The 22,495-nt window shown below is 38.4% G+C and overlaps 1 protein-coding gene across 1 annotated transcript; it reads left to right on the top strand.

Annotated features, from left to right (window-relative positions):
* The first annotated feature begins 10,068 nt into the window (after nucleotides 1-10,068).
* On the top strand, nucleotides 10,069-21,910 carry LOC149751431 (uncharacterized). The gene is made up of 3 exons (XM_089927032.1): nucleotides 10,069-11,559; nucleotides 12,269-12,466; nucleotides 21,893-21,910. Exons 1-3 carry the CDS (start codon nucleotides 10,474-10,476, stop codon nucleotides 21,908-21,910), a joined length of 1,302 nt encoding a protein of 433 aa, XP_089783158.1. The 5' UTR covers nucleotides 10,069-10,473.
* Nucleotides 21,911-22,495: the final 585 nt, after the last annotated feature.

Consider the following 22,495-nt stretch of genomic DNA (forward strand, 5'->3'; position numbering starts at 1 on the left):
TCTCAATCCCAAATGTATGGGCTCCAATGATAACTTGATGAAGATTCAAAGAAACTACTTTGTATGTTACCTCGCCAATATACTTCTCAGGAATTGTGAATTTGATGGTATACTACTTGGTAATCTTCAACCTAACGTCCTTCTAAATTCAACCGAGAGGTTAGAAATCTGGATGATGCTTGTTCTACAATCCTATCTTCTAAACTAGACTTTAAAGATGTGATTTTCCTGGCTTCTGGAATCTAGAATATCCCCAATAATACTCTACTTCACCTGGATCTTCTAAACCCTTTACAGAAGATTCTTAGATTAATGAAAAATTGCTTTGAAACTTATGATAAATGTAAAATCTAAAAGAATGGAGTTCTCCCTAAGAGATAATATTATAATAGTATAGATAAATCTTAACATTACATGCAATTCTCATCATTTTTATTCACCTATGTATATTAATATATTAAGCATCTTTGCTAGTTTATGTCTCCCTATGCAACAATCTTCTCTAAGTACACATTATGTTGTTAATTATATGAATATCATCTAATTCTCATGAAAAGAAAGAAGAAAAGAATGTCATTAATAAGAAAGATGAACTATTCAAAAATGGAAGAATTTTCAAATACATAAAGGATAAAAATTTATAAGATAGGAAATCACAGTAGTTTGAGCTTTTACCCTCATGCATTATTTATCTAAGATTAGTATACAATTTTGATTGGAGACATCAAAATGCTTATAATCTCTTAAGAATTTCCTTTGCCAACACAAATGAGCAGAAGAATTTTCAAAATAAACCTATGAAAACTAATATACTTAGAAATATTCTCCCATATTTTTTTCTTTTGTCCAGAAAAGCCTAGAGAAGAACATTTATTACTTTTGACCGTTCCCAAATGGGGCTTCTGGTGGGATCTAGATATGAACTGACCTAGCATGTGATCCACGGGAGATGAGGACTTTGTTAATTAAAGGCACTTCAAAATGGATTCCACTCTGGATTCAACACACCGGAACATGGTGACAAGGACAAAGTTGGATGTAGATAGAATATAATACACACTTCTGTCGGGGATTGGAATATTTGACCAGAACAAGACGTTAGACATGACGATTTTGTTCATGGTCAGTGCTATGAATAAAATATATCCAATACCAAAGGAAAATATTTGTATTAGGAGGATTAGTTTGACACTCTTTAATTTTGGTCTAAGGTCTAAGATTATTGTTGAAAGATTTTTCATTTCCATCCACTTATGAAAGCATTTAGGTCAGATTTGACCACCCACGCTGTCCTTAATTCTTGGATATTCGGGGACATCATTCCCAGCCACAAGACAGCATATCAGGTGGATGGGATGAGTTTATACATGCATTGTGGTTTGTGGATTGCTGATCCTATGCAAGGGTTGGATGGGATTAGGGCCAAAACTGGGGCTAGGTTTGTTGCATTTCTTGCAAGAAAAGCTAAAGGCAAGCTACCCTGCTTAACTGAGAGATTTGCATACTGAAACATGCAGCTTAAAGTATAGCAAATATTTTATGGCCCTTATATTTTTCTCATAATTTATCATCATTGTCATTGAGCCACTGAGTTGTCTCTGATGTCTAACTTTTCCAACCATTTAGAAGGCATATTTACAAATATATACTTCTTTTGCTAAATGAACTCATCTTCATTTTTTTTAATAGAAGCTCATCTTAAAATTAAACTATCGTAGTTTCTCCTGCTTTCAGAAACATGATTTTACAAAATATAATTCATCAAAAAATGAGAGTATGTTTTAATAAATATATATCTAACTAATAAAACATAGCTAATGTGCATGATCAATGTGCATCGCATGTGTTAATTTCTAGTTTATAGGAAACCATAAAATTAGCTAACAAATGATAACTAGGACAAGAACATCCTGATTGTACAGGACATTTATGGAGAAACATTGTTTGCCGAATTTATGGAGAAACATTGTTTGCCTGACTCCACCTAAATTAGTATTCTTCCTTGAGGGCTCTACAACCTGACATCTTTGATTGTGTTAAGGGAGAGAGAGAGATTGTGGTAAGAAAGCTGAATTTCTTAGTTCTAAGGAGAGAGAAAAAATTGCTTTCAGCCTCTAGTTGGAAATTTTATTATTATTTTATTAACTAAATTTTGTTTTAGTTCTTCTACAAATTTATTCTCTCTTCAATATTATTTTTTTTCACAAATTCTCAGCAAATATTTTTTATATTTGGTATCTATTTGGATCCTATGCCGGTATTTTTAATCTACCATGGATAGTATGCCATTCTATATGGAGGTTGAAGTATTGACAAACGGTTTCTTTCGTAGCTTTGATTAAATTTATTTGGAGCGTAGCCTTTGGAGTGGCGATTTGATAGTTGGTGGTTCGTGTATTCGTGGCTCTATATGATATTAGAGCAAATGGTTTAGAGATTGGTGGATTGTATATTTATAGCTCGGCGTTGTTGATGAGCTTCCAGTAATTTATTGTATGATAATGCAAGCCTGTAGACTTTTATCTTGATAATTTATGAGGTGAATCATTATAATTGATGCTACTACTATCTTTGAAGGATCAAGCTATGTCTCAGGTTAGAAGAAAGACTTATTTGTGAAGAGCTTGCAAAGAAGTGCTGTCTCGATGGGTGAGAAACAAGTGCCTATGGAAGGTATGCCCTGTGGAAACTTGGTTGCCATGGTTGGGCTAGATTACTTTATAACCAAGACTGCAACTTTGGCAAATGAGAAGGAAGTTGATGGCTGTCAAATAAAAGCTATGAAATTTTCTATTTCTTCTATCATACATGTAGCAATTCAATTCAAGATTGCATTTGACCTTCCCAAGCTTGTGGAAGGTTTAAAATGGTTGGCCAAATTGGATCCTCATAGGGTGGTTGCGCCTCAAACTTGTGGGAAATCAGCACACCCTATCTTTTCAGGGGAGGTCTGTGTGTATGAATCTCTTTCACCGGAAAAGGTTCAAGCCGTGCTTATGATACTCGTGTGGCATGAGAGAGAAAGGGATAGAGAGAGGGAGAGCGGGAGACATCTTTATGACATCCTTGTAGTAGAGAGAAACTTTGGGTTTCTATTTTCTAATTAAAAATTTTATTCTCTCTCAAGATTTTTTTTCTTCTCTCTCTAAATTTTTCTTATAGCATCTCTTTTCTATTTTTTCTTTGGTGTTTGAAGTGCCATAAGTTATAAAGAGCCAAAGGATGCTCCGGTTGATTTGATCATAAAGATCCGTGCTAAGGAGATAAATCATGTAGAAGAGTTATGTGTTGAAGTTATCCAAAAAATGGATGTTTCTTTTAGAGATTTAGTCAATCATGAGGCTTAAGAGTTCACTAATTTTGAAATAGTTTTAGAAATCAAGCAACAAGAGATATGCTTGGCATCGATAATTCATATTGTCCCTAAGTATTCTACAAAGTTTTTGGTGCGCAAGTTAATTTTGAAGCTATTTCAAAGTGTGAACATTTAAAGATTTAGTCAATCATGTGGAAGAGTCATGTGTTGAAGTTATCCAAGAAATGGATGTTTCTTTTAAAAATTCAGTCAATCATGAGAATTAAGAGCTCACTAATTTTGAAATAGTTTCAAAGATCAAGCAACGAGAGATATGCTTGGCATCGATAATTCATATTGTCCCTCAGTATTCCATAAAGTTTTTGGCCTGCAAGTTAATTTTGAAGCTATTTCAAAGTTTGAACATTTAGGACAACCTATGTATGAGGATTTGATTCTATATGCAAATTTTATATAGATACCTAGAGTTGCTCAATTAGAAGCTTGTGGATATGGCTAAAGTTTTGTTCCTAATTTTATTTATCCATAGGTAATGCCCAATGCTCTATTGAGCTATGATTGTGACTGGCATTTTGATGTTTAGTGGCGTGAGCTAGAATGTTATGGAATCTCGACATGGTAATCATGGAATCAATGCTGAGATGAAGTGTTGCAAGGTCTAAAATAAGACGAAATAGCTTAGAGTTGGTGTTGGCCTCGGACCAAGGACATGGCAGTGTTAATGAAAAGAGGTGTATCAAGGACCTTGTAAGTCTTTGGCTATACAACACAACATCTTTGAGTTATTATTTTCTTAGTAAAATTTTGTTTTAGTTCTCTCATCAAATTTATTCTTTTTAATATTATTAGCTTCTCATAATTCTCTACAAATAATTTTTATATTTGTTGTTTGTTTTGGATCCTAGACCGGCAGCTTTGACCTAACTTACCATTCTATAAAATGAGATAGTGTTGCAATGTCCTTTTACATATAGTTCATAAGTTGAGTCTGTTTTAATAATATTTATAATACCTTAAAATTTTATAAAAAAAATAATTGAAAAGCATTATCAAAATTTTGATCATAGTCCTAATTTTGTGAGCTTCGATTTGATGTAGAAAAGATATATATAACGGATAAGAGCCTCTTCTGTTTAAGAAAAATAATAAAAGCTTTGGGTGGTCCATGAAACGACATTTGTATTTTAAAAGAAGAATGATATAACGCTCAAAAAAATTTTGTCCTAATATTTTTGTCCCTTTCTCCTCACCACCGTGTCCCCCTCAATCATCTCCAATCTCATAGTCACATCCCATAAACATGATAGGCCCTTGGGAGAGAAAAAAAAAAAAAAAAAAAAAAAGCTTAGCCCATAAATTGTTAAAGCTTCCATAAAAGCTAGACTAAGCAATAAAATATCTCGTATTTTACTCTCTGTTTCTGGTTGTCTCGCAATACCTTCTACAGCTTGGCCTGCAAGAGTACCTTGACCAACTCCAGATCCAATAGAAGCAAGCCCTACGGCCAATCTAGCAGCAATAACGGAAGTGGCAGAAATCAGTGGATTCATGGTAAGTTCCTCACACCAAAAAAAAAGGTTAATGATACAATCAACCAATGAATTTTTACTTAAATTTTTTTATCATTTTCATATAAATTCAACTCTTTCGTGCTTCCACCCCTTGGTCATCTCAAAGTAAATTTCGACGGGAGCATGTTGGTGGATGGTGGATTTGGAGAGGTTGGATTTATGATCAGAGATTCCTGGGGCAGGATGGTGGCAGCAGGAAGTCAGCGCATGACGGGACTTACAGTTGTTGGGCCAGAGCTTCGAGCTGCATAGGAGGGATTGTCTTTTGCGAGGAGAGTCCTCGGTGCCGAGTGGGTGCTTCTTGAGGGGGATTTCTCTGTGGTGGTTGATTGGATCCGATGTGTGGATAGTACTCATTAGAGAGATTCAGAGACTGGCTCAGGAGATATTTCTTCAGCTCTGTACTCTTCGGAAGGCGAACAGGGCAGCAGACTGGGTCACTTCCTTCGTCGCACGGCACTCCGGAGAGTTTCTTTGGACATCTATAGGAGATATTTCTTCAGCTCTGTACTCTTTACTTTATCGTGATTTGGCAGGATGTACTCACTTTAGAGCTATATTGATGACCCAAAGATTGATTTTGATGATCACAAAACCTTGAAGTATAAATACTAATGTTTGTGTTGCAAGAAGAAAGATAATTTGTTTTGCAAGGAACATAGCAAGTTGGAAAAATACAAGAAGGCCTCAAAAGCTCTCAAGAAAAGTTGGAAGAAAGCTACACTTTATTGGCCCAAGTTTCAAGTTCAAAGAATTCAAGTTGGAGGAGCAAATTTAAAGAAAGATTCAAAAGAATAGTCCTCGAGTCGACTCCTGAAAGTTTAGAGTCGACTCTGGCACTCTGGAGTTTCAAGGAACAGTGCTCGAGTCGACTCCGGGACTCTACGAGTCGACTCCGACTGAGAACAGGCAAAAAGACAGAGAGTTGTTTTTCAGCGCTACAGTGCTCGAGTCGACTCCAACTTCAGCGCTACAGTGCGGAGTCGACTCCCAGCTACAGTGCCGGCAGACTACTATTCACGAGTCGACTCCTATTTCAGCCGAGTCGACTCCTGCTTCAGCCGAGTCGACTCTTGCTTCAGCCGAGTCGACTCTAACACGCTGGGAGGCATAACGGCTAGTTTTTTCTCAACTCCAACGGCTCTATTTTTGTCTCTAACGGCTAGATCTTTGTTCCCACGCCATCCAAAGCTATAAAATCAAGGAGAGAGCTAGGAAAGAGGATATGGAAGTGGGAGAGAACACTTAGGAAAGAGATCTCAAAGAAAAATCTCCCAAAAGCACAAAAGGGCCATACAAAGCAAAATAGAGAGAAGAAGAGCATCCAAGTGAATCCCAAAGCTTCCTCTTCAACTGTGTGCTGCCTCAGTGATCTTCTACCTCGTGCTAAATCAGAAGAGGGTCAAGTAAAGAAGAAGCCGAGTTCCTTCATCTACAAATTTGTTTGAGGGCTTCTTCTCTTTACTCTACTTGTTTACATTGCTATATTTGCTTGTTTAAGAAGCTTGTATTTGTTTTAAATTCTTGTTCTAATATCTTGTAACTTGATTCAATCAAGGGATTGAATCAAGGGGTTAAGGTTTGTTGGTGAGCCAAAGAAAAAACCAACGTTGTGAGGTTGTGGTTGGTGAGCCTTTGGGAAAACCAACTGGGTTGATTGTGAATCCGGAAAACAATCGTTGTAAGGTTGTGGTTGGTGAGCCTTTGGAAAAACCAACTGGGTTGGATTGTGAGCCCGTGAAAATAATCGGTTGGTTCTAGTCGGTGAGCCTGTGAAAACCGACCGAGTTCGTTGTGATCTCGCAAAACAACAAGTTGGGTTGTGAGCTTGTAAAACAACCGACTGTAATCTGAGGGATTATAGTGAAATTCCCAAGAGGTCTTGGGGAGTGGATGTAGGTGCTGGGATGCACCGAACCACTATACATCTTTGTGTTTGTGATGCCTTATCTCTTGTATCTCATGCCTTACATTCATGCTTGATTGTGTAATATCTCTAGCTTTGTTTTCTATAGAGTTACAAGTGATTGTTTATAATTTGCTTAGCTTCCACTCCATTCTTACCATACACATAGATTAAAATTGATCATACAACTATAAGTTAATTTTAGATCAATTGCACCCTAAAGCCATAGTATAATTGCTCTAGCTTAATTTTCCACTGCTTTACTTGTAATTGCCTTGAGCTTAAGTAAATAACATCTTATCATTCCGCTGCATTCTATTCAAAGTAAAAATTAGGAGACATAATTTTTAGAAAATCCAATTCATCCCTCCTCTTGGGTTGTCACCTTGGGCAACATATATAATTTATTATTTTGATTAAAAAAAACACATCTCATTGCCACGTTCACGGGGCCAAAATACACAAAACATCAAGAGTACGTAACAAGTCAATTTTTAAATAACTCTATTTTTTTTTGATAAATAAAGAATGTCATCTCAGTTAACTATTCCTTTCTTTTAAGGGATCACATTATCCATAATTTTACTCTCTAAAAATAACTCTATTTTTATTTATCTAAGAGCACGATTCCAATCTTATCACAACTCCGATCAAATCCAAAAACAAACAAGCCAAAAGGTATTAAATAATTTTTAAATCCTATATACATATTTAAGATTTTTCTATAGAATAATTAATATGGGACCAAGTACATACATAGATCTTCGTATATTTTTCCTATTTAAATCTTAGCATTTTTATTAAAAAAATTCAAATATATTCAAATCTAATCATAAATACCATGATTAATTCATGCTCAGCCTTAATAGATATATATTGCAATGCTCATTAGTATAGGTTGTATCCAATCCGGTGCCATTTTAAAAATTTAGAATCTTATTTAAAAAAACTAGATATATTCTTGCATAGATCCTCATGTCTTTCATAACACATTGTCCCATTACAACAAACCCCGGGTCAAAACAGGATTAGTTGTTGTAACAATTATAATAATCATTATTTATCTCAAAAAGCAACTTTTAAATTTTAATATTAAAATAATTATCAAAATAATAGTATTATAGCAAAAAATAATGGTTAATAACAAAAAATGGTGTTATCTTTTTAATTGATTTTATTGTATAAAATAATATTACTTATCTGAACCATTAACCACTTTTAGAAAAAATTTTGAAACAAAAAATTGAATTTCGAAAAAATATTTTATTCAATAAAAGTAATTAATAATAGTAATTATCATTTAATTTTAATAGCAAGTTAGAAGTTTGGGAAGGTCCATGAAACTAAATTTGATTATTTTAGAAAAAGAATGGGATCCATCTCACAAATCTAGGGTCCGGAAGATTGATTTGATGGACCACCATTTCCCCCACGTTTGCCCACGACCGCCCCGCCTCAATCATCTCCGACGGACATGACAGGCACTTGAGAGGAGCAAGATAATCTATAAACTTATACTGCATATAAAGCTAACTCTTTGGCAAAAAGTCCCTGTCAAATGTGAAATATTCAGTGCATCTCGCTGCCATGTATAAAATGAAAAAAAAATAAAAATATATCAAGAGCACATAATCAAGTCAATTTTCAAATAAATATGTGTGGAGTGATTGATTAAAACCCCATTTGATTTTGATGAGCTCAAAGCATTTGAGTATATCTTTTGATTACTAATGAATTCAATTGAGTGTTTCAGTGAAAATCCTGTCTAAGTGTCCCAAGACTTGGTTCATAATTTTTGGATAAGTTAAGGAGTCTGTTTGAACCAATGTCTGAGACTCGAGTCGACTCCCGAGTATCACGAGTCGACTCCAAGCGTATCAAGTTCACTGGCACGAGCTCGAGTCGACTCCAGATAAGTACGAGTCGACTCCGACTGAGAACAGACAGAAGAACAGAAAGCTTTAACTCAGAACCTGTCAGCGAGTCGACTCCCGAAGTGCGCGAGTCGACTCCGATGTTCACCGAGTCGACTCCAAGGAAATAAGAGTCGACTCCAAGCAGTCGCAGGCAGAAAAGTCAGAGAACAGTTTTCGGGTCTGAGATTCGAGTCGACTCCAGTGGAACGCGAGTCGACTCCGATAGGTGGCAAGTCGACTCCAGAGAAAGCAAGAGTCGACTCTCAGCGGTACACAAAGAAAAAGTCAGAGAGCATTTTATGGACTCTGAGATTCGAGTCGACTCCCGCAATACGCGAGTCGACTCCAAGACACCGCGACCCCAAGACAGACAGAAAACCAAGTTACTGCCTCTGAGATTCGAGTCGACTCCCAGACAGCTCGAGTCGACTCCAAGACAAGCTTCACGTCAAAAGGCAGAAGACCAACTTTCGGAAACTGAGAGCCGAGTCGACTCCAAGGAAGTTCGAGTCGACTCCAAGACTGGATGAGCCAAAAGACAGAGAATCGGAAGTTCGGGCTCTGAGATTCGAGTCGACTCCCAGGACAGTCGAGTCGACTCGAGTGGACAAAATTCAAATTTGGATCCACGGACTACAGAGGATGAGCCGACTCCAAAATTGCCAGGTCAGCGCCAGAAGTTGGCGAGTCGACTCCGGGTCAAGACGAGTCGACTCCCAGTCAAGACAGCAACTTTAATTCAAACTGGGAACAGTTGCCGAGTCGACTCCGGAAAAGCTCGAGTCGACTCCTGCTACAGCCGAGTCGACTCCTGATCGCGCGAGTCGACTCCAACCCACCAACGGACACATTGTCAGGCTGTGCAGAGTGTGCAGAACGGGCAGAAAAAGGTGTCTAACGGCTAGTTTCCGTGGGGGTTGATTTAAATAGCCACAGAAGACTGTAGCAAAGTAGAGAACAACCATTCCACTCCAACTAATCAATCACTCAAGCTCTGCAACGTGCTCTTCAACGAAAAAGAGGAAGATCTGCATTTACTGCTTCCAACTACATCTTCCCAGCAATTAAAGCCTCCTTCTCCTGCATTCAAGTCGACTACTCTTTCAAGAGGAGACCAGAAGTTTAAGAAGCCATTCCTCATCTCCAATCTAAAAGCGTTTGAGGCTTCTTAACTTCATTCATTGTTCATATTGTTTTCATCTGCTTTTTGAGAAGCTCATTTTCTGTTTTCTTTCTACAACTTGTATTTACTTAGTTCAATCGGGGATTGAATCAAGGGGATTGAGGTTGGTTGGTGAGCCGAGTTAAAACCAACGTGTGTAAGGGTTTGATTGTGATCCCGGGAAAACAATCGGGGCGGTTTTCGTCGGTGAGCCTGGGAAAACCGACCGAGTTCGTTGTGAGCTCGTAAAACAACAAGTTTGGTTGTGAGCTTGAAAAACAACCGGCTGTAATCCAAGGGGGTTATAGTGAATTCCCAAGTGAGACTTGGGGAGTGGACGTAGGAGCAAGGGTTAGCTCCGAACCACTATAAAACCTTGTGTTTGTGTTGGATTGTCTCTATTCTTCTTCCCCTCACATCACTCACAGCACTTAGCATTAATTAGATAACTTGCAATAGTTTTTAATTAGTCAACCACATCGTTTTAATTATTCAAATTATTTTAAAACCCAATTCACCCCCCCCCCCCCTCTTGGGTTGTCTATCTGGGCAACAAGTGGTATCAGAGCCTAAACTCTTCTACCCAAGAGTAAAAGATCGAAATGACAACCCCATTTGGATCTTCCCACATTGAGGGTCAGTACACCCAAAGACCCCCATTCTTTAATGGATCCGACTACTCATATTGGAAGGCTAGGATGAGAATATTCATCCAAGCCCAAGACTATGAGATGTGGACCATTGTAGTAAATGGGCCATACATCCCATCCATATATGTAGAGGATGTCACGGTACCTAAACTAGAAAAGGATTGGGATGAACATGACATGAGAAAGGCACAACTAAACTCTAAAGCTATGAATGTGCTTTATTGTGCCTTAGATAGAAATGAATTCAATAGGATCTCAACTTGCAATTCTGCAAAAGAGATTTGGGACAGACTTGAAGTGACCCATGAGGGCACGAATCAAGTCAAAGAATCCAAAATAAATATTTTGGTTCATAAGTATGAACTATTTAAAATGGATTCTAATGAAACAATCACATGCATGTTCACTAGGTTTACTGACATTGTCAATGGCCTAAAAAGCCTTGGCAAGAACTATACTAACAGTGAGCTTGTCAGGAAAATCCTTCGTTGTCTACCAAGGTCATGGGAAGCTAAAGTGACGGCAATCCAAGAAGCCAAGGACTTGAACAAGTTACCACTTGAGGAGCTTCTTGGATCCCTAATGACGCACGAGCTAACCATGAAGCAACACAACGAGGAGGAGTCCTCCCACAAGAAAAAGGTAATAGCTCTTAAGTCTACTTCATCTAACAAGGACTTGTCTTGCAGTAGCAGCAGTGACGAAGAAGAGAATGAGGAAGATGATGGTGAGGCTCTTCTTGTGCGCAAGTTCAAGAAATTCATCAACCACAAGAAGTCCTATCATCAAAGGAGAGGCCCCTCAAATTCCTACCGCAAGGACAAAGGTAAGGAAAGGGAAAATGAGGGGATTGGGTGTTACGAGTGCAAGAAGCCGGGTCACATAAGAGCTGAGTGCCCCTTACTGAAGAAGGGGAGTAAGTACAAGAAGAAGAAGGCTCTTGTCACAACACTATCCGACTCCGACTCATCATCCTCCTCATCAGATGATGAACAAGAAGAGAAGGCCAATTTCTGCTTCATGGCCAATGAAAACGAGGTAACTTTCGATACGCATCCTGATTTTTCTTTTGATGAACTTTATGATGCATTTAATGAATTAATGGTAGAATATAAGGCCATAAATCTTAAGAATAAAGAACTAAAAATAGCTAATCAATCATACCTACATAAATACGATAAATTAGTTAAGGATAAGGATTTAATCATCAAAGAAAATATAGAACTTAAGACAAGCAACCAACTTTTAACTCAAAAGACTAGTACCTTAACTAAAGATAATGAAAAACTAACTAAGGAACTGTCAGAACTTAAAAATCATAAACAAATCTTAAATAAGGATCTCACAAAAGAACTTAATGACCTAAAAGCAGAAAATCAAACTCTAACTAAAGAACTTAACAAATACAAACCCTTAGTTGAAAAATTTACATATAGTTCTGAAAAATTAAACATGATACTTAATAGTCAACGAGCCGTATTTAATAAAGCGGGTTTAGGGTACAAACCAAGAAATAAACAAAAACTTCTTAGTAACTTCTTTGTTAAAGCTGGGGAAACTAAAACTAAGAAAATAACTTGCTTTTGCTGTGGTACTATAGGTCATAAAGCGAATGTGTGTAATTTTAGGAAAAATAAAACAAAAAGAAAAATTAAAAGGGTATGGGTTCCAAAAGGAACCAACTTGACTAACCATGAAGGACCCAAGAAAACTTGGGTACCTAAGATGACATGATTTGCTTGTGTAGGAGTGTCTTGCAGCCAAGGTCAACAAAAACTGCTGGTACTTGGATAGTGGCTGCTCAAGGCACATGACGGGTGACAAAGATCAATTTTTCACCCTTGAAGCTAAGAAGGGAGGTGCTGTGACTTTTGGAGACAACAACCAAGGTCACATCATTGGTATTGGTAAAGTTCAAATCACCCCTTCTACTTTTATTGATAATGTTAGATATGTTGATAGTCTTAAGCATAATTTACTTAGCATTAGTCAATTGTGTGATAGAGGTTTTGATGTTTTGTTCAAACCATCACTATGCATCATAACCAACTCAAATGACAATAGTTTAGTTTCTAAAGGAATAAGACGTGGGAATGTGTATGTTATAGATCTTGAGGATCTTGCCAAACACAACCCATGCTTAGTTGTTAATGAAACTAAGGACAATGATGCTAGTTGGTTATGGCACCGTAAGTTAGGTCATGCAAGCATGGACACAATATCAAAACTAGTTAAGAGAGATTCCGTAATAGGTTTGCCAAAACTAAAGTTTGAAAAGAATAAAATATGTGAAGCATGTCAATTTGGCAAACAATCAAGGAACTCCTTTAAATCTATCAATTGTGTCTCTACCTCTAGACCTCTAGAACTACTACACATGGACCTATTCGGACCAACTAGAACCACAAGTCTAGGTGGAAATAAATATGGTCTAGTTATTGTAGATGATTATTCTAGATACACTTGGGTCATGTTCTTAAATCATAAGGATCAAGCATTTTCAGTCTTCAAGAAATTTCACAAAGAAGTAACAAATGCTAGAGATACTTCAGTCATAGCTATTAGAAGTGACCATGGAACCGAATTTGAGAATCATTTATTTGATGAGTTTTGTAGTAAAAAGGGGATAACTCATAATTTTTCTGCACCTAGGACACCACAACAAAATGGAGTTGTGGAAAGGAAAAATAGAACTCTAGAGGAAATGGCTAGAACTATGTTATGTGAAAGTAACCTCCCTAAGTACTTTTGGGGAGAAGCCATTAATACTTCTTGTCATATATTAAATAGAGTTTTATTGAGACCCATTATAAAGAAAACACCTTATGAACTTTGGAAAAATAGAAAACCAAAGGTAAACTACTTTCATGTTTTTGGATGTAGATGTTTTGTTCATAATAATGGAAAAGATAATCTAGGAAAATTTGACTCAAAATCTGATGAGGCTATATTCTTGGGGTACTCTACAACTAGCAAAGCCTATAGAGTCTTTAATAAAAGAACTCTAGTTATAGAAGAATCTATACATGTTGTATTTGATGATTCTAGTGACATCACTTCTAGCAAGAGAGTTAATTTTGATGATGATGCTGAAATTCTTGAAGAAAAGATAGATGAGATGACATTACAAGATGATAATCAAAAATTAATTGAAGATGCATCTTCAAGCCAAGAGGCTATTGTGGATCATGGACTAACTAAAGCTTGGAGGTATGCTCACGGGCATCCTAAGGAATTAATTCTAGATGATCCATCTCAACCTATTAGGACTAGGGCATCCCTTAGGAACTTAAATAATCATCTAGCCTTTGTTTCTCATTTCGAGCCCAAACACATAGAAGAAGCTGAAAAAGATGTAAATTGGATAAATGCAATGCAAGAAGAATTAAACCAATTTACTAGAAACAAGGTATGGAATCTAGTAGAGAGACCGTCTGAATATCCGATTATAGGTACTAAATGGATTTATAAAAATAAACTTGATGAAAATGGAATTGTTATAAGGAATAAGGCTAGACTAGTAGCAAAGGGTTATAATCAAGAAGAAGGTATAGATTTTGATGAAACCTTTGCTCCTGTAGCTAGACTTGAGGCTATTAGATTATTATTAGCATATGCATGCTCTAAGGACTTCAAACTATTTCAAATGGATGTAAAAAGTGCATTTTTAAATGGGTATATAAATGAGGAGGTATATGTAGAACAACCTCCTGGTTTTGAAAATCATCAATACCCTAATCATGTATATAAACTGAACAAAGCACTTTATGGTTTAAAACAAGCACCTAGAGCATGGTATGAGAGGCTTAGCAAATTCCTACTAGAACATGAGTTCTCTAGGGATAATGTAGATACAACACTATTTCTGAAAAAGAAAAACCAAGATATGCTACTAGTACAGATTTATGTTGATGATATCATTTTCGGTGCTACTAACAATCGCCTCTGCGAAGAATTTGCTGATTTGATGCAGAGTGAATTTGAGATGAGCATGATGGGAGAGCTGAACTACTTCCTTGGGCTTCAAATCAAACAGTCTGAAGGAGGCATCTTCATCAATCAAGCCAAATATATCAAGGAGATGCTCAAGAAGTTTGAAATGGAGGGAAACAAGTCAATCAGCACCCCCATGAGCTCATCATGCAAATTAGACCAAGATGAATCAGGTAAATCTGTAGATCAGAAACTGTATAGAGGTATGATAGGATCTTTATTGTATCTTACTGCAAGTAGACCTGATATTATGTTTAGTGTCTGCATGTGTGCTAGATATCAGGCTAATCCTAAGGAATCACATCTAGTTGCAGTTAAGAGAATTTTTAAATACTTAATAGAAACTAAGAATATAGGATTATGGTACTCTAAAGAATCTAGCCTAAACTTAATAGGATACACAGATTCAGACTTTGCTGGATGTAAACTTGATAGAAAAAGCACCAGCGGGTCATGTCAATTCCTAGGAGAAAACTTAATCTCATGGTTTAGCAAGAAACAAAATTCGGTTGCATTATCTACTGCTGAAGCTGAATATGTTGCAGCCGGGAGTTGTTGTGCTCAAATCTTGTGGATTAAACAACAACTAGAAGATTATGGCATTAAGCAAGATAAAATTCCCATTAATTGTGATAATACAAGTGCCATTAATCTAACTAAAAATCCAATTCAGCATTCAAGAACTAAACACATTGAGATAAGACATCACTTCATAAGAGACCATGTATTGAATGGTGATGTGACACTCCAATTTGTTTGTACTGATGATCAATTAGCAGATATTTTTACAAAACCTCTAAGTGAAGAGAGGTTTAGTGTGCTTAGGAGGGGATTAGGAGTGATTGATCCATCCTAGTGGTAAGTTTCCACTAGATTCATTGATTTTGATGATTAGATTGTGGTTAAAATAGAGTTTCTTTTCCCTGATCATCAAATCAGATCATACTTTAGTGTTTTTCCCTCATTTGGCACGAATGTAGCATGATTTTTAGGTGCGTGCCAAAGTTAGAGACGACTCGAGTAAGTTTCAGAGCCGGCTCCTAAGGGGGAGTCGACTCGCGCATTGGCGGGAGTCGACTCGCAAAGATGGCAGCAGAGGGGGAGTCGACTCGCATACTGTCGGGAGTCGACTCGAGGTCTACAGGGGCATAAGGAGAGTCGACTCGCGCATATTCTGGAGTCGACTCGAGGTCGAGTCGACTCGCGACTCAGTGGAGTCGACTCGCAGTCGGGATCCGACTTTTTAACCCTAGATTTGTCGTTTCGAAAACACTTTTCTTTCAAGCCACCACTGTTCAAAAAACCCTAGAGCCGACTCCTAGGTCGTCCCCGATCGTCTCCAAGCCATTTTCCCGTCGATTCTTCACCGGACATTGAGTTCTCCTCCCTTCCTAGGTCATTCCCGGTCGGTTCCGAGTCTTTTCCGTCGGTCTTTCACCGTCCTCTAGGTTTTTCCTCTCTGTTTAGGTCAAAATGCCGCGTAAGACCGTAGTTAGGAAGAGGTCCCGACCCGAGGCCGGTCCCGAGCGGCGCTCCAAGGCGCGGCACGATCCCGCGAGGCAACCACCTCCGGCTCGTTCCCCGCCTAGGGCGGTTCCCGCGAGGCCATTAGCCGGGAAGGCCGTCACCACCGGGAGATATGTCGACTTCGACTATCTCTCCCGGGAAGGGTTCACTATAGGTGATAGACTCAGGGCCCAGGGCTTAGAGTATTTCCTCACCTTAGATCTCCCCACTTACCCTGGCCTTGTTAGAGAGTTTTACGGTACCGTCCATCGGGGAGATGGGGGTATCGAGGGCACAGTAGCCGGTGTTCCTTTGCGTGTCACGGAGGATCTTATTGCCCACATCCTCCACCTTCCATTAGCAGGGGTGGCTCCCGCACACCCTGAGGATAGGGTTGAGGCCCTTACGGCCGTTCTAGGACATCCACCCCAGTCACCTCTAGACGAGGTATCCGCTAGCTCACTACCGATTGAGGTGCGGATCCTCTTGAGTATATTGTCTAGGTCCATCTTTCCTAAGACAGGGAGATTTGATTTTGTAAATGAGAGAGACCTAGCTCTGATGTTCTATATGCTTCATGACACCCCAATCAACTTCCCCAAACTCATATATCGATACATGTGTGAGCCACTAGACAGACCTAGGCTCACCCTACCCTACGGCATGGTCTTCACATTATTATTTAGGGAGTACGAGATTCCTATCCCTGAGGGGGAACCCTCTCGCGCATTGCGATGGACTGATCGCATGCGTCCGGGGACCCTACACAGGATGGGGTTTCGGAAGAGAGAGGGGATTTGGGTTAGGAAGTCTACCCTCACCACACAGACCACCAGACCTTCCCCCAGTCCTGAGCCAGACTCTGACTTTCCAGACTTACCAGATCTTCCATCCACTCCTGCTCCTACCACCTCCGCTGGACCTTCCTCCTCGGCTCCACCACCCATGGAGGTCCGCATTGATCCTGAGCAGCTCCGGGAGCTGCGGCAGGAGATAGTCCGAGATCTGAGGGATGAGTTGCTTCGGGAGCTCCGAGGTTCGGTGCCTACTCCCTCTCCTGCGCCCACATCTTCCGCATTGGTCCCTTCCCTGACAGCCGTGACAGACATGACGGCTGAGGTGCGGCAAGAGATATACAACATGAGGACCTTGATACAGGCCCAGTTCCACAGCATGAGTGAGGTCACGAGCACCACTCGACAGATGCGGGATGACATCGGCCGTGACATGTCCACCACCACCGCAGGGGCCGAGCGCTTGTCGAATGTGCTCATCTACAAACTGGACGAACTGCAGAAGTCGGTGCTCGAGCTGGATACGACACAGAGCAGGGCCATCCAGGCCATCATTCGCCAGCTCGAGAACGTCACCAATGCGGTCCAATCACTCGTGGAGCGCATGTCTCGAGGAGACACATCCTCGAGAGGAGGAGCCACATCCTCGAGAGGAGGAGCCACATCCTCGAGAGGAGGAGCTACATCCTCGAGGAGACCATAGCTACTTTTTGTGTTTTGTTTTGACATGTATTGTTTTGCTTTACTTATTGTATTCTGAAATGTACTTACATACAAATTAATACAATGAGTAGCCGCATTTTTCTTCAATACTGTGCCTTTTGATCTATGTTTGATTGTGTGTTCTGATTACCTCCTTTTTGATATGATGACAAAAAGGGGGAGAAATATGTATAAAATATGTAAAAGGGAGAGAAATATGCATAAAATATGTAAAAGGAATCAATGGAAAGATAAACTCTTAAAACACACAAATTTGTTCTAAGTGGATTCGGTACCTCGAGGCTCATTATCTCTCTTTTGGGGCTCCTAATGGAGTAATCTCCAGAATCTATTCAAGGGATATTCGGAGATTAGCTGAATCCTACTCAAGAACAAATTGACAGATTTTCCCTCTAAATACAAAAAATTCAGTTCAAAAACTTCAAAGCATTAAAAGGAAATTCAGAGAATCAAAACATAGTTGAATGCATATGTTGAGGGGGAGAATCTGAATTTTAATCAAACTAAATCATTAATGACATATAAGCCAAACAATTGATTGCATAATATAAAGGCTTATAGAATTCCAAATGAAAGGGGGAGCTTTAACTCCGAAATTTATTGTTTCACTCCTTTCAAAGCTTGGATAAATTGAATTACCAGACATTTGAATTCATTTATGGATTTTATTTCATTATTTATTGAGCAATTCATTTTACATATACTCAAAGTTTTGTCATCATCAAAAAGGGGGAGATTGTGGAGTGATTGATTAAAACCCCATTTGATTTTGATGAGCTCAAAGCATTTGAGTATATCTTTTGATTACTAATGAATTCAATTGAGTGTTTCAGTGAAAATCCTGTCTAAGTGTCCCAAGACTTGGTTCATAATTTTTGGATAAGTTAAGGAGTCTGTTTGAACCAATGTCTGAGACTCGAGTCGACTCCCGAGTATCACGAGTCGACTCCAAGCGTATCAAGTTCACTGGCACGAGCTCGAGTCGACTCCAGATAAGTACGAGTCGACTCCGACTGAGAACAGACAGAAGAAAAGAAAGCTTTAACTCAGAACCTGTCAGCGAGTCGACTCCCGAAGTGCGCGAGTCGACTCCGATGTTCACCGAGTCGACTCCAAGGAAATAAGAGTCGACTCCAAGCAGTCGCAGGCAGAAAAGTCAGAGAACAGTTTTCGGGTCTGAGATTCGAGTCGACTCCAGTGGAACGCGAGTCGACTCCGATAGGTGGCAAGTCGACTCCAGAGAAAGCAAGAGTCGACTCTCAGCGGTACACAAAGAAAAAGTCAGAGAGCATTTTATGGACTCTGAGATTCGAGTCGACTCCCGCAATACGCGAGTCGACTCCAAGACACCGCGACCCCAAGACAGACAGAAAACCAAGTTACTGCCTCTGAGATTCGAGTCGACTCCCAGACAGCTCGAGTCGACTCCAAGACAAGCTTCACGTCAAAAGGCAGAAGACCAACTTTCGGAAACTGAGAGCCGAGTCGACTCCAAGGAAGTTCGAGTCGACTCCAAGACTGGATGAGCCAAAAGACAGAGAATCGGGAGTTCGGGCTCTGAGATTCGAGTCGACTCCCAGGACAGTCGAGTCGACTCGAGTGGACAAAATTCAAATTTGGATCCACGGACTACAGAGGATGAGCCGACTCCAAAATTGCCAGGTCAGCGCCAGAAGTTGGCGAGTCGACTCCGGGTCAAGACGAGTCGACTCCCAGTCAAGACAGCAACTTTAATTCAAACTGGGAACAGTTGCCGAGTCGACTCCGGAAAAGCTCGAGTCGACTCCTGCTACAGCCGAGTCGACTCCTGATCGCGCGAGTCGACTCCAACCCACCAACGGATACATTGTCAGGCTGTGCAGAGTGTGCAGAACGGGCAGAAAAAGGTGTCTAACGGCTAGTTTCCGTGGGGGTTGATTTAAATAGCCACAGAAGACTGTAGCAAAGTAGAGAACAACCATTCCACTCCAACTAATCAATCACTCAAGCTCTGCAACGTGCTCTTCAACGAAAAAGAGGAAGATCTGCATTTACTGCTTCCAACTACATCTTCCCAGCAATTAAAGCCTCCTTCTCCTGCATTCAAGTCGACTACTCTTTCAAGAGGAGACCAGAAGTTTAAGAAGCCATTCCTCATCTCCAATCTAAAAGCGTTTGAGGCTTCTTAACTTCATTCATTGTTCATATTGTTTTCATCTGCTTTTTGAGAAGCTCATTTTCTATTTTCTTTCTACAACTTGTATTTACTTAGTTCAATCGGGGATTGAATCAAGGGGATTGAGGTTGGTTGGTGAGCCGAGTTAAAACCAACGTGTGTAAGGGTTTGATTGTGATCCCGGGAAAACAATCGGGGCGGATTTAGTCGGTGAGCCTGGAAAAACCGACCGAGTTCGTTGTGAGCTCGTAAAATAACAAGTTTGGTTGTGAGCTTGGAAAACAACCGGCTGTAATCCAAGGGGGTTATAGTGAATTCCCAAGTGAGACTTGGGGAGTGGACGTAGGAGCAAGGGTTAGCTCCGAACCACTATAAAACCTTGTGTTTGTGTTGGATTGTCTCTATTCTTCTTCCCCTCACATCACTCACAGCACTTAGCATTAATTAGATAACTTGCAATAGTTTTTAATTAGTCAACCACATCGTTTTAATTATTCAAATTATTTTAAAACCCAATTCACCCCCCCCTCTTGGGTTGTCTATCTGGGCAACAATATGACTTTTCTTATGATAAAATTGATAAAATTTAAAGAATGTCATCTCAGTCAACTTTTTTTTTTTTTAACTAGTTAGTGGAACAAAATTATCCATAATTTCTAAGGTTGAAAAGGGTCGGATTGACTTATGACTCGACCAGACCTGCTCCGGTTAGATCCGGCTCGGATCCGAATTGGAGGACTCGCAGGACCAAGTCAGGTCCTAAAATTTGACACGTTCTATTTTCGGATCGGGTCTGGATTTACTGAATTCAGACTCGACCCGACCTAAATGACCCATATATAAAGTATTAAAATATTTCTATAAATAATAAATAAATTAGTGGATCAAAATTATTCATAAATTAATTTTCTGCTCTAAAAGTAACTTCATTTAGATTTTTTTGTTCTATAAAAGCATGTAACATCTTCCGATCATATAATTAATGTAGCACTGAACACACATCTATACGGATTTTTACACACCCTCGTTTAAGCCCCTAGCATCCTCAATAGGTTCAAAGTCTAAACCTATTCATATTCAATCATAAATACTATAATTAGTTCATGATTAGCCTCAATAAGCTTGCACTGCTCTGTCCTAGTCCTCAAAGATCATAGACTAAGTTTACTTTGATACTATTTTAATAACTTAGCATCACATTTAATAAAGCTAGTTATAAGATATTATTTTAATTTTTTATTCCTGTATTATATTCAAGTTCTCTCTAGCACTTTCTAGGACTAAGCACACTCCTACGACCCAGATATTTTATAACACTTATCCGATCATAATAGAACCTCATTGAAAATTGTATTGATTGTTACAATGGTTATAGTGACTAAAATTTATCTCAAAATCAACTTTTAAATTTTAATATTAAAATAGTTACAAAATAATATTATTATAATACAAAATAATGGTTAATAGCAGAACAGTCATGTTATCTTTCCTTTCATTTTTGTTACATAAAATAACATTATTTTTTTGAACCATACATTCACTTTTAGGGAGAATTTGGAAATAAATATTTGAATTTTGATATTATTATTTTATTCAATAAAAGTATAATTAAAAATAAGAGTCATTATTTATATTGTAATGGTACATTATAATAAAAATAAAATAATTACATTTTTTACATTATTTATCTTAATAATATAATGATGGGTTGTCGAAACTGATATAATGGTTACAATACTATTATTTCAAACGTGCTTTGCACGAGCTTATAGTGCATATGTATTACTCCAATATTTTTAAACTATGACAAAATGACATACAAGGACCTCTATAATACAAGAAAAGTAAAAAAATAAATTTTGAGGATTGCGTAAAGGTTTAAAATGATGACCACTAAAATACCATAGATTCCTCCTAATCTTAGCATATATCAATAATCGGACTTTAACAAATGATTATTATTTTACTATAGTGGCTGTAAAATAACAAGAAGAGCAAATTTACTATTTATCATTTTTACAAGTTAATAATTAACTAAATAAGATAACTTGTAAATTTAAATTTCTTTTCCAGCAAGTAGAAATATTTTTTGTGCTGCAAATGGTGATTCAAGTAAATGATATTATCTTTTTTTATTTTTCATTACAACAGTAAAAAAATGATTGTTGTAAATTGTCTGTTTCAATTATTTTCTGTCTAGGCATATCTGGGTGAATGATGGCCGCTATTTCTATTATAATAACAAATAATGATAATAGAATGGATCTAATAATTATTATCTAACAATCTATGGTGTAAAATAATCTTGTTACAAATGTAATCTTTAAAAAGCTTTCGAACAAAGTGCAAGCATTCTTACAATTCAGATGGTGATCACCATATGGAATAATGTCAGAGACACAGAGACACAATGGAAGAAAAGGAGCTACATTTCAACCATCGAATGTGGCAACAAGCATCCAAACCGGTCCTTATCAGCCTATTCATCTCCCTGCTCTATGTAAGGTCTCCATCAAAATACAAAGGAATAGCACATTAGCATCTTAAGTGTATGCTTTGTGGGCAGATCCATCACTTAAGCAATAAAGCATCTAGACACTTCTTTGTGTGTTGTTTTTGTTTAAAATTGGAAAGGCCGCAGTTCTGATTAGGAGAAGAAGAAAATTAAATTAAGAGCCCAGTTAGATTTGTCAGCTTTCCATATTAGTGATTCAATTACCACATTTTTATAGGAGTTTAGAGTGGAACTCGAGAGTGAGCACAAGGAATATAACTTTTGTAATAGTTAATCATATGATGATGA

This window comes from Phoenix dactylifera, chromosome 13 (genome assembly GCF_051530095.1).
Source record: "Phoenix dactylifera cultivar Ajwa chromosome 13, Ajwa_hap1_PhDact_Kaust_v1.1, whole genome shotgun sequence".
Lineage (NCBI taxonomy): Eukaryota > Viridiplantae > Streptophyta > Magnoliopsida > Arecales > Arecaceae > Phoenix > Phoenix dactylifera.

Coding starts and splice junctions, on each gene's coding strand:
- LOC149751431 (XM_089927032.1), top strand. CDS start 10,474: ATGACAACCCCATTTGGATCTTCCCACATTGAGGGTCAGTACACCCAA. Junction 11,560..12,268: donor TCATGGCCAATGAAAACGAG/GTAACTTTCGAT, acceptor TTGCTTGTGTAG/GAGTGTCTTGCAGCCAAGGT.